General features: G+C 38.7%; 1 protein-coding gene across 4 annotated transcripts in view; it reads right to left on the minus strand.

The window, feature by feature from the left end:
- Window positions 1-23,099, minus strand: part of CNTN4 (contactin 4) — a gene marked incomplete at both ends in the record, with an annotated part of 500,776 nt that overhangs the window by 232,785 nt on the left and 244,892 nt on the right. For all 4 annotated transcript variants that reach the window (XM_079712380.1, XM_079712378.1, XM_079712379.1 and 1 more), the window contains one exon: window positions 15,827-15,922. In XM_079712380.1, the coding sequence (XP_079568506.1) occupies window positions 15,827-15,922 (96 nt within the window). The remainder of the gene's footprint in view (window positions 1-15,826; window positions 15,923-23,099) is intronic.

Below are 23,099 nucleotides of genomic sequence, written 5' to 3' on the forward strand. Positions count from 1 at the left end.
ACGGAAATGAAAAGAGAAGCTATGTCAACTTGAATTTAAAGTTTTCTGACCTGAAAATGAACTAGTCCTCTTAGCATAATGTACTCCCCTGCAAGCAATTCTCTTAACTAGGCTACAGTGCCATTTGGGAATGGGGGTGTTTATTTTTTTCATTCCCTGCAGAAAGTCAAATCATCTGAGCATTGATCAGTGCAGATTTAATGCACAACACTGCACATTTGCCCCAGTAACACAGTGAAGGTCTGCCACTGGAGATTCAAAACAGCTCCAGGCAGAAGCAAAGCATATTACTGCCAACCCAGGCATTTTTAGTGATAACCATCTCTCAAGGCAGGGTAGCAAGGACAGCTATTAATAACCAGAGTGATTTTCAAAAGGAAAATAAGTAATAAAATAGCTATATGTCTGCACATCGTAGAAACTCCTCCAAGCAATGCAAACATCTTCTTGCCTCAAAGGCTGATACAAAAATACTTTTATGGAGAAGCAAGTAATTAACAATGGAGGATCATCTAAAATCTGAGCTGGAAGCAACCTTGGAGATCACTAAATCCAACCACATACTTGTATTTTTAAAGTTTTTGTTATGGAAAATTTCAGACACACACCAATTACAAAAGTAGAGATAATGGTATAAGGAACCCTCTTCTACCACCCAGCTTCAATAATTATCAACATTGTTTCATTCTTGTCTCTTTACTCTCTCTGGGTGTTGGCTATAATTTAATAGGACATAGAAGTATCTTTCTACAAGTCATTATATTTTTCTTTTATAACTTTTTGTATTTTAAATTTGGAATATGGGAAGAATTTAAGCAAAACTCTTTTTGGGTTATCTGTACTTTTAAAACTTTTTGCTCCTTTTATATACATATCCAAAAATGGTTGTTCATAAGGTGTTGAGGAACTTCCTATTTACTTAAACAATGTCTCAGGGATTTTGCCATTTATAAAATGGCTGTATAAGGCAATTATATCACCAGGTTGTTGTAAGAATTACATTAGTGAATTTATGTAAAGCTTTTAAAATAGTGCCTGAAATATATTATCCACTATATGTGTTACTAACATTCATAAGTGAGGCTACCTCCCCCTTTTGCTGTCTTTGTCAGGTTTTAGTCCCAGTGTTATACCCATTTCATAAAATGAACTGACAGCTTGTCTTTTGCTCTGAAACACATTATTTGGCAAGGGAATTACCTTAAAATTTTGAAAGAGTTCTTTGTAAGATTTATAGGCCAGAGTACTTGGAGAAAGTAATTCCTGACAACTTTGAATTCTTTCCATGATAATTAATCTATTCAGATTTTCTATATTTTCTTGGTTCCATTTTGTTGCTTATATACTCTCAGCAGATTGTTCATTTCATCCAGATATTCAAACGATCATAGGGTTGTACCTAGTTTTCTCTTATGATTTTAAATCTTATATACAAAATTATATGTTTTTAATTTCTAATTTTGTATATAGTCATCCCTTAGCTTACCATCTGTGAGGAACTGGTTCCAGTATCCCCCCTTGGATATCAAGGAAATCTGTGGCTGCTCGAGTCCCTTATATAAAATGCTGTAGTATTCGCATATAATCTAGGTACATCATCCCGTAAATTTAAAATCATCTCCAGATTACTTATAATACCTAATACAAGGTAAATGCTACATAATTAGTTGTATACACAGGTAAATGCTATATAAACAATTGCCAGCAAGCAACCAATTCAAGTTTTGCTTTTTGGAACTTTCTGGAATTTTTTTCCATGAATATTTTCGATCCTTGGTTGGTTGGTTGAATCCGAGGATGTGGAACCAGTGGATACAGGGGGCTGACTGTATTTGTACTCCTCTTCTTTGTTCTTGATTATATTTGAAGAGGAATACACTTGTATTTATCTTTTCTTTTGTCTATCAAAACTCCTCTGTGCTGTTTCTATTTTCTCATCCACTAATTTCAACCTTTGTCTTCCTGTTTCCCTGAGGTTTGTTTCATGTTCTTTTTTAACTTCATGAGGTGAATACTTAGTTTACTCATTGTGATTTCCAGAATTCCTTGCTTAATAATGAATTTAAGGTTACTGACTTGCTTCAGAGTAAACTTTTCATAAATTTCGTTAAGCGTAGATCTGTTTTCATTTCTTCAATTTTGAAACGTCTATAAATTATGGTTTTTATTTCTGTTTCAACCCAGGAGATACTAGAAAGCAGACTTGAAATTTACACGAGTTGATTTAAAAAAAAAATTGTGGTTGTTCTCATTGTGTAAAACTCATCTATAGCTAATCTCTAGTGTAACTACATTATGGCAGAAAATAAGGCCTGATCTGTACAATTTCAACTTGTTGAACCTTTTCTTTTTTTGGCTTAATATATAACCAATTAAAATAAGCATTATATGGGCACCACAAAAGGAAGTACATAAATACATATTGTATTATTACATTATTCAAAGTTTTGTATCATTATTTCTATTTACTTAACTATCAAGTTACATCACAAACGTACTTTAGTAATTTCTCCTTGTATTTCCAAATGTTGAGTATTATAAATTTTTTTTTTTTTTGCTGTACGCGGGCCTCTCACTGTTGTGGCCTCTCTCGTTGTGGAGCACAGGCTCTGGACACGCAGGCTCAGCAGCCATGGCTCACGGGCCCAGCCGCTCCACGGCACGTGGGATCTTCCCGGACCGGGGCACGAACCCATGTCCCTTAGCATCGGCAGGTGGACTCTCAACCACTGCGCCACCAGGGAAGCCCGAGTATTATAAATTTTGACCCTATGTTTTGCGATGTTTAAAAGAATAAAATTGGAATGCCTTCCTTGAGGTTTGTGTATTTAATAATAAAAAGTATCTTTTGCCAAGTTACTGTTTTTGCATATGAATAATAATTGGTCCTAAACTAATAATTCTACCCTCTTTTCTTTTACAGTCTACTTTATAGAGTTTATTTGAAATAAATGCCATCATACTTCAGTTAGATCACACAGATTTTTAATTCAATTGTATGCTCTCATTAAACATAGAAATTATACCTCTATATTTTCTGCCACAAGTCATATATTCTTATATCTGTCATCTTTTTTGTATGTGTATTTTTTATTTTTGCTGTTTTTCTCATTTTTCCTTTTGGCCTTCGCTTTAATAGATTACTATTTCTTTGATTGAACTGTCTCCAGCAACTTGGAAGGTACACATTTTGTTTTTATATCTATCTACCTAGATTTCTATTTCCATTAATTATTAAAATAAAGAATACATTTTGGCTCCCTCTCAAAGAGGAGAAAGTACAGTAAGTGTGTCATGATATAAAACAAAATGGTATACACATATATACTGGTCAAATATCTTTATCAATTACATTGATTATATATAGATTAGATCTTTACTCCCTAATTGCCATATTTACAAAGCTTCCTGGTCATTATACTTTCCTTTTACATCTTAAAAAACAAAACAAAACAACTTTAGTTAGTCATGCTTATCACTAATTCAATTTTCTACAATGTTCATTTGGCTTTTTACTGAGTCTGCATTCCATATTTTAATTCTTTCATTACTAATTTTTGTTAGCGCCCTTTAAACCCCAGTTAGTATCAGAGTTAGGTCTCTCTTCACATGAGCATCTTTGTTTCACAGATTCCATGGTTTCTTGTGCTTGACAGAAGGCACAACAGAGATGCATCTTTTAATTTTATTGTATTTTCTTAAGACATCTCTTTCACATGCATTTCTGGTGTCTGTTATGTTTTGCATCCTCAGGCAATAGCTGACAATTCCCCCCTTCCACCCCTCCCCTTTTTTTTTTTTTTTTTTTTTTTGCGGTATGCGGGCCTCTCACTGCTGTGGCCTCTCCGTTGCGGAGCACAGGCTCCGGACGCGCAGGCTCAGCGGCCATGGCTCACGGGCCCAGCCGCTCCGCGGCATGTGGGATCTTCCCGGACTGGGGCACGAACCCGTATCCCCTGCATCGGCAGGCGGACTCTCAACCACTGCGCCACCAGGGAAGCCCAACCCCTCCCCTCTTTTAACACTGAATATTTTGTTAGGTCACCATGATGGAGTAGTTTTTTTTATTTAACTCTGTCTATTAACATTGGTTGTAATTCTATCCAGGTCTTAGCTTCACTAACCAAAAGTGGGTGTATCCCTTTATTCCTCCAAAAGTGTGTGGGGGGCAGCTTCCAGAATTCCTATCTGAGGAACTCAGATGGAACTTTCTGTTGCTTCAGTTTCCACCTTCAGAGTAAGCTGGTATCACCCTTTTGCTATGTCCACACCCAATATGCCATGTTAGCCTCTTTCCCTATAAAGTATTAGCTAGAATTATTAATTTCCAAGTAATTTTTTGGCGGGGAAAGATGGTGTATGGCATGTATGTGTGTGTTGGTAAGTATGGTAGAACATTTCCTCTGGATTCCTTAGAAAAATGTTTCCTTTATAACAAGCGAACACCTAATTTTTTAAATAGGTGTCCAGATTTAATACGTATTTCATAGAGAGATACAAAGTGGCTATTGCGGCTACTGCTGAAAGCTTTTAAAGATAACCTCTCTATCTCCCCGTGTTGTCAATTTAGTTCTTTAGTTATTAGTCTTTAGCCTGAATGTTTGTGTCCCCCCCAGAATTCATATTTTGAAATCCTAAACCATAAAGGTGATGATATTAGTAGGTGGGGCCTTTGGGAGGTGATTAGGCCACGGGGGAGCATCCTCCTGAATGAGATTAGTGCTCCCGTAAAAGAGATCCCACAGAGCTGCCATGTTCCTTCCACCACGTGAGGACATAGTGAAAACGTGCTTGTAATAAACCAAGAAGAGAGCCCTGACCTGATCATGCTGGCACCCTGATCTCACACTTCCAGCCTCCAGAACTGTGGAAATAAATGTCTGTTGTATATAAACCACCTAGTCTGTGGTACTTTGTAGTAGCCTGAACGGACTAAGACTGTCAGATGGTCACTTCTCAACTTGACCTGTGCTACAACTACAGGTAATTGTTCAAGTAAATTTTTAGTGGTTACCCTCTGTTTCTAGTCTGATTAAAACATTGCTTCTTTCTTTGTTTTTCATAGAAAGCTGGGTAATAATAAATTAGCCTTGGCTTCCAAGAACCCATTTTAAAACTGCCTTCCACTCTAACTTATAACCTATCTCACAATGCTACTTAAAACAATCTTTAGCAATTCCTAATTTCTTTCTGGAAAAACACCCAAATCATTACCACCACATCTGACCCTAGTTTCTGCCTGTATCCCAACCTGAGACTTATCCTACTCTCTCTGCTGCTCTGGAGGTCCCACCACACTGCCCTTCTCTCCTGGCAGGCAATCTCCCAGACTTATGCACTGTTCCATCTGTAATACTACTCCTTCTTTCATCTTTCAAAATCTAAGCTCCAGAGCTACCTCTTCAGAGAAGCCTTCTCCCAGACTACATCATGTCCTTCTATTCTACATGATCAGATCATTGAACCCAATTCTTCTCCCACCTCACAACCAAAGGCACACGTCCCAGTGTGATTTTCTGATTACCCTCTTACTACCCAGCAGACCTGTAGGTCCCATGGTAAGAGGAACCACTGTTTCTGTTCGCTCCTATTATCTGCCATGTCTACTAAATGTCTGACATCTGAGAGTTTCTACCAAAGTTCGATGCTTTCACTTTTAAAAAATAATCTGTTCTCCTCAACCTCAATATCCTGATTTACATACTCCACTGGGACCCAATCATAAATCTCATTCATCACAACAGTTTCACTGAAGTAACCTGGAACTGCACATTGAGAAGGAATGCTGGCTTGCAATATACTGAACAAATTCAAAAGGCAGCAACACTTATAGAGAAGGTGTAGGGATGTCTTTGTTATAGTTAAGTGTTGATTTCAGAGGTGTGTCATACCGGCTTCATTTTGCAATAAGTGGGAACCACAAAGGGAAGAAATACATGATACTTAAATCAGCTACAATTTATTCTGAAAATCCCATTTACCTTCTCAAAAGGCAAACCTGAGTTTGCATGAAATGATAAGAACTGGGGCTTCAAGCACCTATAAAACTGAAGTATTTTGGCATTTCCCAGGTGTTTCCTATTGTATGTGCTGGTTTGAGGGAAAAAGAAAGTGTACAAATTCAAAATTACTTCACAAAGTAGAGATTCTTTGGATATTTCTGAGATGCTACATTAGCAACTGAAACTATCTTTCCAGCTGTGCCCACCATACGGATCTATGAATTACTGCGGAGTGTCGTTATAACACAACTGCTTCCCAGGGATTCATTTTGACGGTGAGGATGGTGATAATGTGTTAACCTGTGACTAGGCGATGAGAGAAAAACAGGGTGTGTTGCAGTTAGAAATGGGAGGAGCTTTCTTGGCTCGATACGATACGGCTGCCCACTGTCTCATCAGCAGCCAGGACCCACCTAAAATATCATGAACATTCTCCCAGCAAGCCTCTGCACTAAAGATACGACATTTCTTTTAGTTCATAATGTAGGCAGAGTTGGTCTCTCTGTGAAAGGATTACTACTTCATGTGAAAATTTGTGTTTATTCTATATGTCTCAAATGCCAAAATCGTTAGCGAGTATAGTTAACTCAGATAAGCATGATGCGTAAAAGAGTTTTTCACCCATACTGTTTGTCCTCGATGAAAAGCGACTTCATTAAGTCATTTCCTTTTAAATCAGCAGCTATAATCCTACCTTTAGACAAAATGCCACCATCTATTCCTTTGCCTATAAAAGTGAACTTTACTTGTCCAAATGCACAGTGTTGTCTGGTCTTTGATTTGACCGACTCCAGGTATTTTCTTCTTAAATGTCTGAAAACTAAACTGAATGAGTTAAAAAATATATCAGAAAAATAGCCAACTTTTTTTTTTAAAGTTTTTTCAAAAAATTATTTATTTTATGTATTTATTTTCGGCTGCTTTGCTTTTCGTTGCGGCACGTGGGCTTTCTTTAGTTGCAGCAAGTGGGCACTACTCTTCGTTGTGGTGCATGGGCTTCTCATTGTGGTGGCTTCTCTTGTTGCGGAGTATGGGCTCTAGGCGTGCGGGCTTCAGTAGTTGTGGCACGCGGGCTCAGCAGTTGTGGCTCAAGGGCTCTAGAGCGCAGGCTCAGTAGTTGTGGTGCACGGGCTTAGCTGCTCTGCAGCACGTGGGATCTTCCCAGACCAGGGCTTGAACCTGTGTCCACTGCATTGGCAGGTGGATTCTTAACCACTGTGCCACCAGGGAAGCCCGCCAACTTATTTGTGCCATCACACTCAGAGGATCAAGATTCCTGACAGTGGTGAATATTCCACTTTTGAGACTTCAATTTCTGATCTCCCAACCTGAGTCTCTTTCCAAATTTCCAGGACTCAACCAGCATTTCCTCATTCTATGTACTGCACCATTATCCTGCTAATTCAATGTAACATCATGATGTACTGACCTGACAAAACACCGATTTGTTGCTGAAAATGTATCCAAAGGGCTGCTCATTTCTTTTTCACCTGAAAAGATGAGATTCATATTTCCAGTGGACATTAAAACAAGAATGCTTGCTATATATCCTGCAGTGATTGTCCACTGGATTATTTATGAAATGCTCAGCCAGGTTCATGTTGTTGAAAGATCACTGTTGATCATTTGTTCTGCTCTGGCTGGTACATCCCTGGTAGTACTCTTAACTGGGTATGTAATGTGTTTTTCACATCTCCAGACTCTTCACCTCCCAATTAGCACCTGGGTTTCCACATAGCATCATCCCTCACTGCTTTCTGGGATAGGACAACTCCAAAAGGGAACTCTGCATGCAGCTGAGCTTTGTTGAATGATCACAGTTTGTAGATCATTTTGCTTTTATGGATCAAATCTCATTTTCCAAATGCCATTTCCTTTTGGTGCTAATGTGTCTGACCCTCACTCTGATGGATCAGTGGTCCTCCAGTTCTAAGGATCAAACCTGGAGATAATCACTTTGATTTTTTTTTTAATGTTTGAAAAGAAAATAGAGACCTTCCCAACTTGAATTTACATCTACAAATACAGTACCTATCATTAAATTAAGTACAGAGTAACCATCAGCAGAGAAGCTGGGTAATTAGGGCCATCATTAATTTACTAAAATCCGTGGTTTCAGCCAAATAAAGAACATGGAAACATCTGCATAAAAGCAAAGAAGGAAAAAAGAAGAGATAGAAGAAAATTCTTGCAATGTATTTCTGGTTTTTTTCTAAACTAAATGATCCTCTTTAGGCTACTGAACACTAAGAAATTTAATTAACTGCTATTAAGTAGCTAAGTCTATTTCTAAGTGCTACAGCCTGGGACTTGCTATAGATGCAAAAACAGCTTAAACATCTCTCTTACTAGAACTGAAAGCAGAATGAAGGTAGAAAGTATACAACTGCCACTCCTGGGGAACTTTTCTTTGAAAACAGACCAGCAATTCTCTATACAGGTTAAGAAACTGAGGGCTCAGAATTATTCTATGACCAGGGAATGTTTGCTGTCTATACAAACTCATTTCTTCTACTCATAAGTATATAGTTGTTGACATCTAGGCTTTCAAAAGTAATGTCATGGAACCTTCAGATTGTTTTAAAGAGCTGACAGGAAAATTCAAAGGCAAAAAGTATGCTGGTAGCCTCACAGAACATGCTTAACTAATTCTGGAGATAACTGACATCACAAATATTCATCTCAGTTCTTCTTGTCACATCTAGTGATGGAGAAGCTCACCATTCTTCTAGAAATGTGGAGCCTGATTTCTCCCTTTCGCTTCCCTTGTTGATTCCTTCTTTGAGCTACGTGGCTCTCTCACGGCTGAGAGAAATGGAGCCTGTATCTGGTGTGGTAAGGACAAAAAATCTTAGTGGCCTCTCCTCCCAAACATGAAACACTCCACCAGGCCATTTAGGTAGACAATTTTATAACAAGTAGTCCCTGATCAATGTGGCTTTTTTTTTTTCTCAGTTGGTGAAAAAAGGGAGGTTTAATGAACGGAGAAAAGCATCATCTTCCAAATTGTTGCCCATTACTCTACGCTGATTAAATCACTTGTGTGCTATAACCTCTGCTGGTTGGCAAAGTGGGAAAAGAAAAAAGGGAGGAACTGGCTCAATAACTTTCAGATAAAAGAATCCAGGTTTGTATTTTTCAAAGGAACATGGTAGAGTCAAGGAGCATCAAACAGGATTACTTTAAGAATATTTAAAACAAGATTAAAAAAAAACACCTAGTACTATGGTGTTGATGAACCTATCACTAACTAAATATTAACCTCTCCTCACCGAATTTCAATAGATGTGCATTCAAATGAATATATAATGTCTTGGGCTTAGAAGTGGAACTCGGAATGCATTTTCCATAGAAATAATATCATACAAGTTGGTTTACCGGAGTTTGATCCATAATATTCTTGAAGACTAGAACAGTAGTATTATTTCAATGCTGCTCCAACCAGCATTTTAAACATTATTTCCCGGGATCCCACATCCAGAAAACCTCTTCTCAATCACTGATCTCCAACAAGGTCACTCTTAACTTAGTGAACACCTGTGGTTCTAAAATTTATTTGTAGGAGATAGGGCATCTCTCAGGTAAGTCACTTCTCAGGTGACATGAAATGGGCATCAAAGGGCAGCTATTTCAGTGGTGACCAAACATTAAGGGCTCAAGATCCTAAGATCACTTGTTATTTAAGTGTCTTAAAAACTGAGTCTATTTTTGGGCATCTTCCCTCACTCCAAAAACACATACACAGAACGAGATGATTCAAGTGCAATGCCGACCCTTCATCCTGATGTGCACGTTCAACCATGTCCCCACTATAACCAGAAAAGGAGATTGGTACCACACTTAGGGACTCTTCTTATAGCTTTTCATGACAATTAAGTGACTGTTAAATCTTATAACCATCTAAAAATGTCAAATTTTGCTTTTTTAAAATTGCCATACAAAATAAGCTGAAGATTATGTTCCCTAGTCTCTTAAAAAAAACTCCACAACATTTTAAAACCCTTAGCTCCTCTGAGGCCCACTTAATGCTTTGCTTCTTCTAAGGAAATGAATGGAGCCCAGGCGCATACTGTGCACACTAATGTAACATGCAAACATAAAGAATTACATGGGGCTTGGCCTCTGAGAAGATGATTGGCAGAGTTCATCTCAATTGTCATGCTGAGTCTTTAAGAGCAATTTTCAAATGTTAGGAGAATGGCTAAATCAGCATTTTAATAAAGCCACAATGCCAGAGCATGATGAGTTTATGTTAATAATAGATGCATATTCCAGATGAATCTCTTGGAAGATATATCTGAAAAATATTTGCCTACTTAAAATTTGTTAAATGAATGTAAATCAAGAATCATAATATGTCTTCAAAGACATTCGATTTTCTGATTTAATTTTAATTCCAGGCTTAGGCAAATGAAAAAATCAAACCAGGCCTAATTAATAAAATCAGGAATGTTTGGATGTTTGAATTTTGCAAACTGGTGCCACATTTATTATGTCTTTAATCCTTACAACACACTGGGGAGATTTAAAGGACAAAGATAAATTCCATTTGGCTGGCGTAATGCTGTGTGAGGATTTGAGAGTTATACTGGGAACCGAGATATGGAGGAGAAGAGCACGAAATCTCGGTGAGAGAAAGTAGAGGAATAAGTTGGAAGTGGAGGGACTGCTTCCTGAGGAAGGTGGTCCATTGTCTAATCAACAGAGTGAGAAAATTAGAACCTAGCCAGGAAGATGTCAGTATCCAAAGGCGTCTGATATGGTAGGCAGGGCCTGGTAACTAGACTACCTGGAGGTTGCAGTACTCAGAATCCAAAGGATAGTGTGTTATGGTTTGAGGTTTGGAGCTGGATTAAAATGGAACCTGCATGTACCTTTGGGTGAAACATGAAGGCAAAGAGCTAAACTGTCTGGACTGCAGTGGAATGGGTTGGTATTTGGAGCTAATATGGATGCCCCTGAAAATCTAAAGTTATATGAAATTGGTAAGCAGTTTGGGGCAGGCATGGGAATAAGGCATGGAGAGGGGAATTAGGCACTCCTGCCTTATTCATTATACATTCCTGACTAGCACGTAGATGTCTTGAAGATTATTCTGGGCATAAAGGATGCTCATTTTAGCAGAGCAAGATTAGTTGTGGCCCAGTGACCTGTCAGCATAGTTTGGACTAATTAAGAAACTGGTGAGCCGGATTCTGAAGATGACATCTTGATGCCGGAAGCTGAGTATGTGTGGGGAGATAGAAAAAGAATAGGGCTCAGAGAAGTTACATAATTGGCTCAAGTAAGTTAAGAGCAGCACTAGGATTAGAATGTGGGTGTCCTAGTTCCATGCTTTTACCTCTGTCCTACAGCAAAGACAAAATATCCAGCTGAAATAACCATACTGTGGGAGGGAGTGATTGATTTTTTTAAGACTATAATATTCATGATATGTCTAGATCAAATCAAATTTCTGGGCCCCTGGAGATGTTTGCAAATTGAAAGGTTTTGCTGGGACAAGACCTACTTGATTTTGTAGGGCAGACACACAAGTTTTCCACCCTGGCTACATATTCGAATCACCTGGAGTGCTTTCAAAACTATGAATGATGTCAAAGGAACCAATCTCAAAAAAAAATCAGATTGAATTGATATGGGATGGCACCCAAAGAACTAATGCATACAGAGTACAAAAAAGTAGTTGTATGGTTGTCTCCTGACTATAAAAAAAAATGGGGCACATTCTACGCAAAGGTAACTACCAGACCTGCCATTGATTAACGTGTGACCTCACTTAATCTCTTTGCTTTTACTTTCTTATCTATGAAACACATGTCCTTATTTCTTATAGGATTATTGTAAGCATCCAAAGATAATATAAAGTAAACTAAAGATTATAAACACCATAAGGGACTCTACAGATGCTGTTATAAGGTCCCCGAGTCTGCGGCCGTGCGAATGGGATCTAAGTTTAACGGGGATGTGTTCAGCGTAAAAGCATCCAACAACGACAATTATAGCTAGTTTCTCTATAACTCATAACAACAAAAATAATCTCAGAATCAGAATCATGTGGGTTTCTTTTTTTATACTCTAGGAAGGCATACTTTCTCTAACAACGACATAGTAAGAGCTGTCCGAATGTAAAATGCTACTTCTTCATGTGAATACCTGAGAAAATGCCAGTCTTTTCTTAGTTGTTCACCTCTCTTAACAACAATGACAAAAATATAGGAAAGCCTGAAGTGATTATATTTTATTTTAAATTCTTTTAAATATGAATTGGACATAAAAAACGTTTAACACTTCTGCTTGGCTTTGATGTGGAAATCAAAGTACTCCACCTCAGCAGGGTGAACCTGGGCTGGTTTTGTAGAAGGTGATCAAAGTGGGCGCATCTTCAATCTGGTTCTGCCTCAATCTGTTCCAGTCAACTGGAACAACAGTTTTGGGGACCCTGCCCTGGGTTTATGGAATCAGAATATCCGTGGGCAAAGGCCAGGCACCTGTGGCTCTAACATGCTGCCCTGGTGATGCTCCCGCTTCTTGCACACCTCTAGCCAGAGGTGCGGAGTGTGGGGGGAGCATAGGTGAAGCTCAGAGCTTTTCAAACTTTAATGTGCACATGAATCACTTGGAGATCCTGTTAAAGTTTGAATTCTGATACAGTAGGCCCTGTGTGGCACCCAACACTCTGCCTTTTTAACAGTCTTCCAGGTGAGGTAGATACTTCAGGTCCAAGGACCACATTTTGAGTAGCAAGGATCTGGGTGACATATAAAAGGAAGGTGGAAACAAAAACATCCCTTGGTGAACAGTTCATGAGGATTTCACTGGTGAATAAGCTGTCAGTTTTAGTAAGCTAGGAGGAAGAATCTCAAAGTACCTCACTTCTGTTCCTATTTAATGAGTGGTTGAAGAGCACGAATTCCTGCTGCCAAATGACCCTGGAGTTGATGGAAAGCATGGTGAAAATTCTAGATCTCAAAATACTCTGTTTCTAATCTAAAGAAGCATCATAGACAACCAGAGCCCCATCATCCATAGTGATTTCTATTTTTTGGTGTCTGTGTTAAAGATTTAGTAGTACAATCTATGAGACGACATCACATCTGAATTTGTACCTATTAACCAAGAAATGACAAAGACGCTATGCATGGTGATTGGTAGAGCACTGGAAATACGTGCTGACGGAAATGCTTTTCAAAGTAGATTAATTGCTGCTCATTTCTATGTTATCCTAAGAAGGTCTGACACTGCACAGCTTTTGAAATAGGACATGCAGCATCCCTTACAATGGATTTCATGCCATTACCCAGTATCCCACTGATACAATAAAAGGCTGACTCATTTCCTTTCCTCTTCATGATCTGTTACAATAGAAACTGGGATACCATATGCTGGGTTTAAAATGCTCCGTATGTCCAGCGGCTCTTGGCGATGCTGCCAGCTTTAAGGTGATTACAGCCTGGAGAAGCAATGAGCAAATCACTGCTGGACAGTTTGCATTGGAGGGTTTTGAGTAACTGGGGAGATTTCATCAGATAATCATTGACTCCACTGCCCCAAACTGATGGATGTCTGTGATGCTCTCTTATAACCTTCAATACCCACCTTGTTTTCTTGCAAATTTCCTTGCCTTGCCTGCCTTGCCTGCCTTGCCTACAGTATTACTGAGCTCACAGTTTCTAATAGAGCCCATAATGAGAATATTTATTTCCTTGTCTTTCACCATCAAGACTGTCAGGAATGTCAGCACAACTCAGGGAACTGGATTTCAGAGCTGCTGACTGCTGCCAGTGGAGACAAGCAAATTTCAGTAGATGTCTACAGAAATTTTTAATATATTTCTGAGTGGGAAAGGGAAAGTATTCAGGTTCATTCATTGTGGAGCAGCACAACAGTGCTTCTTGTGTTTTGCCTTTCCCAAAGATATCATTATACCAGGGAGTAGTGGGGTATTTTTTTCTCAATATGCTGTAAGATTAATTTTCAGAGTTGCTGCCATGTTATGAAAGATTAATGCTGTGAAGGTAGCCTGCAGGAGAAATTAGCAAAATCTTCCTTTCTTATTTGATCAAATTTCATAATAAGAAGAGAACTGTTAATGTGAGTGAACATCACTTTAACCTAAATAGATGTCCAGTTAATTGCTCTCCTCATATAAAGGACAGGACTTCAATAATGCACATATAGTTTATAAATATGTTTAGTTTTTATTCAGCAATTATTATGTAATGATAGAACTAAAAGGGATCTGAGAGATTTCTTTTAATCTCTTCATTTGAGATAAGTAGAGATAGAGAATGTGAACATAGTAGCCCAATATCAAACAATGATTTGAAATAGAGCCAGGACCAGAATTCACGTCCTGGACTCCAAATTGAATGCTTCTGATACTAACTTGGCAAGAAAATTAAGTCCTAAAGAATAAACCCATTTCTCAGAAGACAAACTCCTGAAATCTAATCTGGATTCTCTGCCAGTCTCAAACACCAGAAACCCTAACAATTCCATCCCTCCATCCAGACTTGGAGGGGTGCCTGCCTCTTCCACCTGCTTATCTATTCACCGTGCTTGAAATGCAAGCCATGTAGCTGTTTTACTAATTGTTATTTCCTGCTAAAAACGTTAGCTGGGGCATTAGGTGAGAAGGAAAAGTTAAAACTTCTGAAGACAGGACAAAAATAAAATGGTGTTTTCAAATTCTCAGTTTAAAATATTTTCTTTTTCCATCAGATGTAAAGTCAAATGGAAAATTAAGGTAATAACAAGGAGAGCAGGTATCAAACTAAATTTTAGCCAGAGTGACCACAAATGGAGTTTATCAATCTTGTCAGCACAAACTGTAGTGAAATCCTAATAAATATCACTAACTATTAAACCTCCAACCTACCGAACTCTGTATGTGCAGTCAGAGTCACCTTACAGTCATCATTAGTCCTTTCTGCAGACACTGCAAACTGCCTACACATCATCTCTCCGCATTCTCCCTTATTATCAAAATTATGATGTTTTAGGGCCATCACGTATCTGTAGAAAATACTTGATTTTTGTGTCTCTTTTGCCACTGGAGTGATCAATGAAATGTACATAAAAGTCTTTGGGCAAAGCAAACCTTCCATAATACAAAAGCAACTCGAAATGAATAGACTTCTGACATTTGCCCTGCCCTCTTCCCATTTCTACCTTTCTGCACTGCACATTTGGTGCCTTAGCCATGCCCCATGTTTAGGACTTCAGAGAAGGATCAAAGAAAGGGCTTGGGTCCTGGGAGATGTCCCCCCAAAAGTGGTGTCAGCTTTAGACCACATACCTTTGGAAGTCTTGTGTGTGAGAACAACACAAACCCAAGTCCACTGAAGCCAGTGTTATCTGGGTTTTCAGGGACTTGCAATCAAATGCATTCCTAACTGATCTAGTCATTATGCGTCCTTACAAAGTCATCTTGGATTCTGTGGTCAAGGGACTTTGGTTCTGGGTCTGATCCCTTCCCAGACCAACAATGAGATGAAGTGAAGCAAGGCCATCTTTTAATACGATCAAGTTGGAAGAAGTGCTGGCGGTTTTACCTACGTGGCTTTACCAAGCAACAGGATTCTGATTTTGATTGACTCAGGTATCTTTCCCCTTGAGCCAGGTAGACAGCAGGGGGATGGAACATTTGTACAATCTGATATTTTCCTATCCTAACTATGGGAGGCACTGACGATGCTTCCTCGACACAGAGGGACTTTGGGAATCTCTACAAATGACACTGTCCCCCCTGCTAATGCCAAGAGGGTGAACAATCAGCAAGAAAAATAGCAGCCAGTGACGTGCACATTTCGGTGAAGAGTTACCTCCAGAATGGGCTGGTGGGCCGCACAGCAGTACCATCCCCTGACCTTGGCGGACAGACACGGTGCTTCTCGTTCTTGTTTTAAAGTTTTCAAGATCTGTTGGGAGAAATAAAGGAAAAGGAGTTTAAAATTTAAAGTCCTGAGACATTATGGAAGACTAATACTACTTCAAAAGAGGATAGTCTTCTGCTGAAAAATAGCCTTTACAGCACCCAGATCAGGGAAATTCAACTTGACCCTCTTCTTGCATGATATTGTCCCATCCTCCATGACTCTATATCTATACTGTAAGGTAGCTACTTGCCACATGTGCTTATTTAAGTTAAAAACAGTTACAATCAAATAAAATGTATGAATTCAGTTCCTTAGTCACACTAGCTGCATCTTAAGTGCTCAAGAGCCACACGTAGCTACTGGTTTCCATACTGGACAGCAGAGAGAGAGAGAACATTTACATCAGTGCAGAAAGTTTTATTGAGTAGCACATGTCTGGATGGAGTAAGTGACCTCTCCAACTCTATCTGTAATTAAATATCATTATCAGGATGTAAATTCTTGTTTTTTGATAGTCAACTGTTTACTTCACAAACCGTTCCATTATACGCAATTATGTTTGTTACTCTATATATACCTAGAATATGACTATCTCTGTCTACACACACACACACACACACACACGCTACATACAATGTGTAAACAGACATACATACACAATTGTTTTATAAAGTTCCTGTGTATTTTTAAATACTTATAAGGTACTGTCCAAGGTTCTGTTTGGAATAAAGTTCCCCCTTCTCAAGGAGGTCAAATCTGGTTAGAAAGATAAGACATTACAAGCCCAAAGATCACAGTTGGAGTCAGTAAATACACAGTTGCCAATAAAAATGAGTTAATATAAGAAATATGTCTAATAAAGTGACAGACATATTATTGTTCAAAAAGATTTTTCTTTCATCCTTCCAAATGCAAATCCTCTCAGCAATGATTGTTTTAAGTGCCATTTCATTTTTTGTTGTCTGAAACATTTGATGTAATAACCTGTTACCAGATTTGAGGCTTATTCTAAGCCAAGTATGTTCTGTAGGGTTGCAAGCCCTGTAACTGTGCACATCAGAGTTCAGTAACGTTTATTGACTATTTCCTCCATTTTGGCCATTTTGGTAAGTATTTTATGGTGATTATTTCAAGCGATCCTAACAACAATTATATGAGTTAAGTACCATTAATATCCTCATTTTACAGACTAGAAAAGAGAGGCACTATAACATTTGTTAAAGGGTACAACATCAGGGAGTAATGGAGCTAGGAAATAAACCTGGACAGCATTGCTGCAGTTACAAAATGGAATGTTTCCACACTCAGGCTTGGTTTCAGGGAGTGTTCACAGGGTTAAAAATAATTTATACAGCGAGCTAATCTCCTTGTGCTATGTGGCTGCTTCCCACTAGCTGTCTATTTTACATTTGGTAGTGTGTATAAGCTCGGTGCTATGTGACCACCTAGAGGGGTGGGATAGGGAGGGTGGGAGGGAGATGCAAGAGGGAGGAGATATGGGGATATATGTATATGTATAGCTGATTCACTTTGTTTTACAGCAGAAACTAACACACCATTGTAAAGCAATTATACTCCAATAGAGATGTTAAAGAAATAATCTAGGGCTTCCCTGGTGGCGCAGTGGTTCAGAGTCCGCCTGCTGATGCAGGGGACACGGGTTCGTGCCCCGGTCCGGGAGGATCCCACATGCCGCGGAGCGGCTGGGCCCGTGAGCCATGGCTACTGAGCCTGCGCGTCCGGAGCCTGTGCTCCGCAACGGGAGAGGCCACAACAGTGGGAGGCCCGTGTACTGCAAAAAAAAAAAAAAAAAAAAAAAGAAATAATCTATACACATACATGTCTTCATTACCAGCTTCTTCTAGAATTAGGCAAATTTAAGCTAATATATTATTGCTTTTATCAATTAAAACATATACAAATTTGGCTGCCAGCTCAGGATACAGACATGAAAAGAAAGCTTCTGCCCTGTAGGGACTCAAGAGTTTGGTGGGCAGGACTGACAGGTAACACCTAATCAGGGGAATCCAAAGACTGCTGAAGTTGAGGTGTGCAGAGCGACACCTTGAGGACCCACACGTACTTAGTGCAAAACAAGACATGACTACAATTAAGTTTTGATGTAATAAAATTCCTTTTATTAGATTTCTGATGTAATAAAATTCCTTTTATTCCATGAGTACCAGGTGAGGCTAGGACGTGATTTTTTCTTCTCTTTAAGGAAATGGTTTGAGAAGCCTTCGAAAATGATTAAACTAGAGATTTAAAAAACTTCATTATAGCATTAATACTGTAAACCATTATCCCTAAAAATGATACTGAATCATTCTAAATTGTCGCTTCTGCATAGAGGTTCTTAAAATAAGTTATCTAAGTTTTGGCACAGACATCTCATCCAATCTCCAGAGTTGCGTGAAAAATTAAGAACTGATGGATAATAGAGATCAAGTCTTATCCAGGCAAAATCCACCTTGATTCTGACTAGAGAAAGAGCATGAGGAAATGGGAAAGAAAATGAGAAATATATGCAATGATTTTTTAACTTGTCCTTATTGAGTTTTAAAAACTGCATTCCTGTTTATTTCCCTATAGTTTATGAGTCCATGCAGTTCCACAGGATTTGGACAGTTAGAAAAATTGCATTTATCTGGTATTTGAGATAATATTTCGATAAGATTCTTAGCAGTTAAGTGAAATAGATTCCAGATGGTAAACCCTACCTACATAGTGAATGGAAATATTGCATTTGGGCAGATCTGAGTTTGAAAATCATCTCTGCCATGTATTATGCAAGGTTTAATTTTCTCATAAATAACACGAGATGTAATTAAATGTAATTTATTTTGAAATAAGAATGATGGGAAAAGATTAAATCAGGTAATATTTAAAAAGCACAAAGACTTTCCTGCTACAAGTTCGGTGCTTACTATATGTTTGTTCTGTTCACTGAGGAATAATGTAATCCAGTGGCAAATCATACCCCTATTATTCCATTTAAGAAAGGGTTTTGAATAGCAAATGTACTCTAGAGAGAGGTGAAGAGGCTGGTCAAAGGCCACCATATTTATGCACATGTTTAAGAAAAGATTGCATGTCCATTATTGGTCTTTTCAGATGTAATTATCCATTCAGATCCTAATTGCTAGCAGCATGATAATTTTCCAAATTAAAGAACTATGTGTGTGTGAATGGGTATTTTTTTGAAACTTGGACATGGCCAGGCCTTTCCCAGAAATATTCTCATATATATTATCTTATTTAGGGTCATTTTATCTCCAAGGACTTGGTACTAGGTAATGATCAGTAGCAACAGGCATTCCAAGTTAGAATACGTTATAGATAATGTTATGTCATCATGACCGTAGCACTCATAGCAATAATTGGATCTACTTGCAAAATGTATTGAGTTCATACCATGTGCTAACAAATTTTCACACAGATCTCATTTAATTCCATTATAGTTGTAATTCCCAATCTTCAGGTGATGTAACTGAATTTCAGAACCTTCTTCACACACTGAGAAAGTGGCCAGAAGAATACAAACTCATCTGCCTCTCTCCAAACCCACCACTATCAAGTACCAGAATCTATCATTTCCCCACTGACTTAGTGAAGCCAGTGAAAAAGGGCATTCAAACTAGTTACTTCACATCCTAGGGACCAAAAAAAAAAAGTTTGTTTGGGGCCTCCCTGGTGGCGCAGTGGTTGAGAGTCCGCCTGCCGATGCAGGGGATACGGGTTCGTGCCCCGGTCTGGGAGGATCCCATATGCCGCGGAGCGGCTGGGCCCGTGAGCCATGGCTGCTGAGCCTGCGCGTCCGGAGCCTGTGCTCCGCAACGGGAGAGGCCACAACAGTGAGAGGCCCGCGTACCACAAAAAAAAAAAAAAAAAAAAAAAAAAAAAAGTTTGTTTGAATGAATTTTATGCTCTTCAGTGAATATGTAAGAAAGTCCACATTTCAATGCACAATGCGATGAGTCGGTACATTTGATTCCAAATTTTCTATTCCTTTGCTTTTCCTTGCGGGTGATCACTTGATGGGGGGATTTTAAACATCAGGTGCAAAGGATGGACTGGAACAAGGAGAAAACAATCAGAAACCACCATATTGAAAAGCAGGATTGGGCTTCCCTGGTGGCGCAGTGGTTGGGAGTCTGCCTGCCGATGCAGGGGACACGGGTTCGTGCCTCGGTCCGGGAAGATCCCACATGCCGCGGAGCGGCTGGGCCCGTGAGCCACGGCCGCTGAGCCTGCGCGTCCGGAGCCTGTGCTCCACAACGGGAGAGGCCACAACAGTGAGAGGCCCGTGTAGCGCAAAAAACAAAAAAAAAAACAAAAAAACCCAACAACAACAAAAAAGAAAAGCAGGATTGCTGCATTGTTAGGGAGGTAGCTGAACCATGACACTTGGGTACTATTCCCTTTAGCTCCGTGCAGCTAGTTGCTAAAGGTAGTTGGATAAATGATAGTTACTAAAGGTATCTGAATAAATGATGTACTCGTATGACAAGGAATTAATATCCATGTACTGTGGTTTCTCAAAACATTTTTTGCAGCTTTGTATATGGTTCATTGAAAAGTGACTTGTAGACTTTTTAATAAAATGAGTGACCATACATTATGGTGTTGACTTCATTCATCAGCATTTTATATAAATTTTTCCAGAAATCATGGGCTAAAAAATGCACAGTTTTGTGGCAGATGTGTTTTCCTATCATGTTTTTCTGTGAAAACAACTGTCCTTTATTCTTCTGTAGAATATAATATTAGCACTTTATTTTTACATGAGGTTTTAAAAAATACACTATTACAGTACTTGGAATGTGTAGCTCATTGAGAGCTTAGAGGAAGTGCTTTAGCAGATAAATTCCTTGAGGAGTAAAAGTGTACAAAGGTCTTAAAGCTGCAACATGAGATAAATAATAAAAGCCTTAATATAGGAAAACATTTGGAATTCAGGCCACAGAGTAAATCAGAGAGTGAGGGGGAAAAATCTCCAGATATTTACTGTCTGGAAAGTTATTAAATGTTTAGAGCTGGGGATGAGGTAGTCTACAAAAAATACCTGGATGGGTTGAAAGAAAACAAAATCGAGGGTCCAAGATATTTTTTGAGAAGTAATAACAGTAAATAAGAAAGGGTAACTTTCTTGTCCATCATTAAGGGACTGCCCATCACACTTATGAACAGGAAGAGTTAAAGCCATCCACAGGGTGGAGCCCGAGAAGAAGAGCATAAGAAATTCAGCTTTAAAATGGCCAGGAAAGGTTAATGAGATAGTAATATACATCATGCTTTGTCAAGAATCCACAGAGGGGCAGGAGAAGAGGAAAGAGGAAAAATGATACAGTAAACCATGCAAGTAATGCACATATTTTTAATGCATGTATTATTTACTACAAGTTAAAAAAATACCTATTCACTTTTTTCCTGACTTGGGTAGACCTAGATTCTATTAATTCTCACAGGGTGACTTTAGAACAAGAAATTGTCAGTGACAGTTGCCTTTGTTACTGCTTCCTTCAATTTTGAAAGAAGCAATCAATAAAAAAATCAGTATCAGCTTGGAAAAATGGTCAAGTGATATATTTGTTATGAATATGCTTTCCATAATGATGATTGCACTATTTATTTTAAAAAGAGGTATTTGGGGGGCATAACTTTAAAAACCAGTTATCATGCAGCATATCTAAAATTATGTCTTGACTCTGCCATTTGCTCCTTGAGTGTGTACATATGTGGATCTGCATGGCTTCTTGGATTCTAGGGACTCAGAATGACAATAAGTCTAACTTTACAAAAACCTTATGAGTTGCAAAGTCACATTTTTGACATTCTTTCCACACAAGAAGGAAGAAATCATGAGGGAGACTGGTATGGCTGACGGGTTTTTCCTGTGAGAGTGTATACAGCAAGAGGAAGAATTATTTAATGGTTTAGCACACTGGCTCTGGAGTCAGAAGGACCTGAGCACAAACTCGGTACTCTCACTCTTTAGCTGTACGATGTGGGTGAGTACTCTCCTTGAACTTCAGTTTCTTCATTTCTAGTATCAGAAAAATAATTCCTATCTCATATGGCTCTTTAGAGATTAAGATCATGAATATAAAGCACTTAACACAATGACTGGCCCAAAGTCAGTAGTCTGTAGATGCTAGCACTATCATGATCATTTCTGAGCACCACAGGAAAGTCTACAGAAAGTGACTCACTGGGGCAAAGCTAGTGATTCCAAACTTCCACCAGATAAAGTAACAGTAGAGTAGTCAGGTCAATCCCACTGTGGCAAAATAAGCTGATAAGACTTAAAACATCTCTTCTTTTGCTGGTCTTAACTGTGTTTTCAAGTCTAGACTGGTGCTAAAGTAAGCCAGATACCTTATCCTTTGCAGTGCATGGAGTGTACTCTTCATGTGACTTAAAATTAAGATATACTCACATATACTGAGTTCAGATAATTTTCCTTAAGAAATTCCTATGATGGTATATTCTGAGCAGGTATTACTTTTTTTTTTTTTTTTTTTTTTTTTTTTTGCGGTACGCGGGCCTCTCACTGTTGTGGCCTCTCCCGTTGCGGAGCACAGGCTCCGGACGTGCAAGCTCAGTGGCCATGGCTCACGGGCCCAGCCGCTCCGCGGCATGTGGGATCTTCCCGGACCGGAGCACGAACCCGCGTCCCCTGCATCGGCAGGCGGACTCTGAACCACTGCGCCACCAGGGAAGCCCAGGTATTACTTTTTAATGTTAAGATGGGAAATATCATTTTCATAAAACAGTAAAAACTGATGTTTGTATATCTTTATAAAGGATACAAAATATTGTTATTTTAACAGAGAAATAAAAGACGAAACATACTATTTACTGATTATATAAATTTACTCATTGCGCTTAAAATTTGAGGAGTTTACACTGTATACCAGATGTAAATAGAATGGATATAAATGGAACTGGAAAAAAAAAATATATACATTATATGTTTGTCAGTATCTTGCTTTTCCTGTCATTAATTTTTCCATCTGTTTAGCGAAACTTTAGCAAATAATTTTTGAGTTCCTCTTTTCCTCCAAGTATTGGTGTCAGCCATTTTATCTCTCCAACAACTAAGTAAAACAAAACAATCAAAAACCTATGGATATGCTCAAGATCTGACATTAAATATCCCAATTTGTTGGCAGTTTAAAGGAAGGGACCAAAATCTGATTCTAGGTAGCTGTTTGAC

This window comes from Hyperoodon ampullatus (assembly GCF_949752795.1).
Source record: "Hyperoodon ampullatus genome assembly, chromosome: 10".
Taxonomy (NCBI): Eukaryota; Metazoa; Chordata; class Mammalia; order Artiodactyla; family Ziphiidae; genus Hyperoodon; species Hyperoodon ampullatus.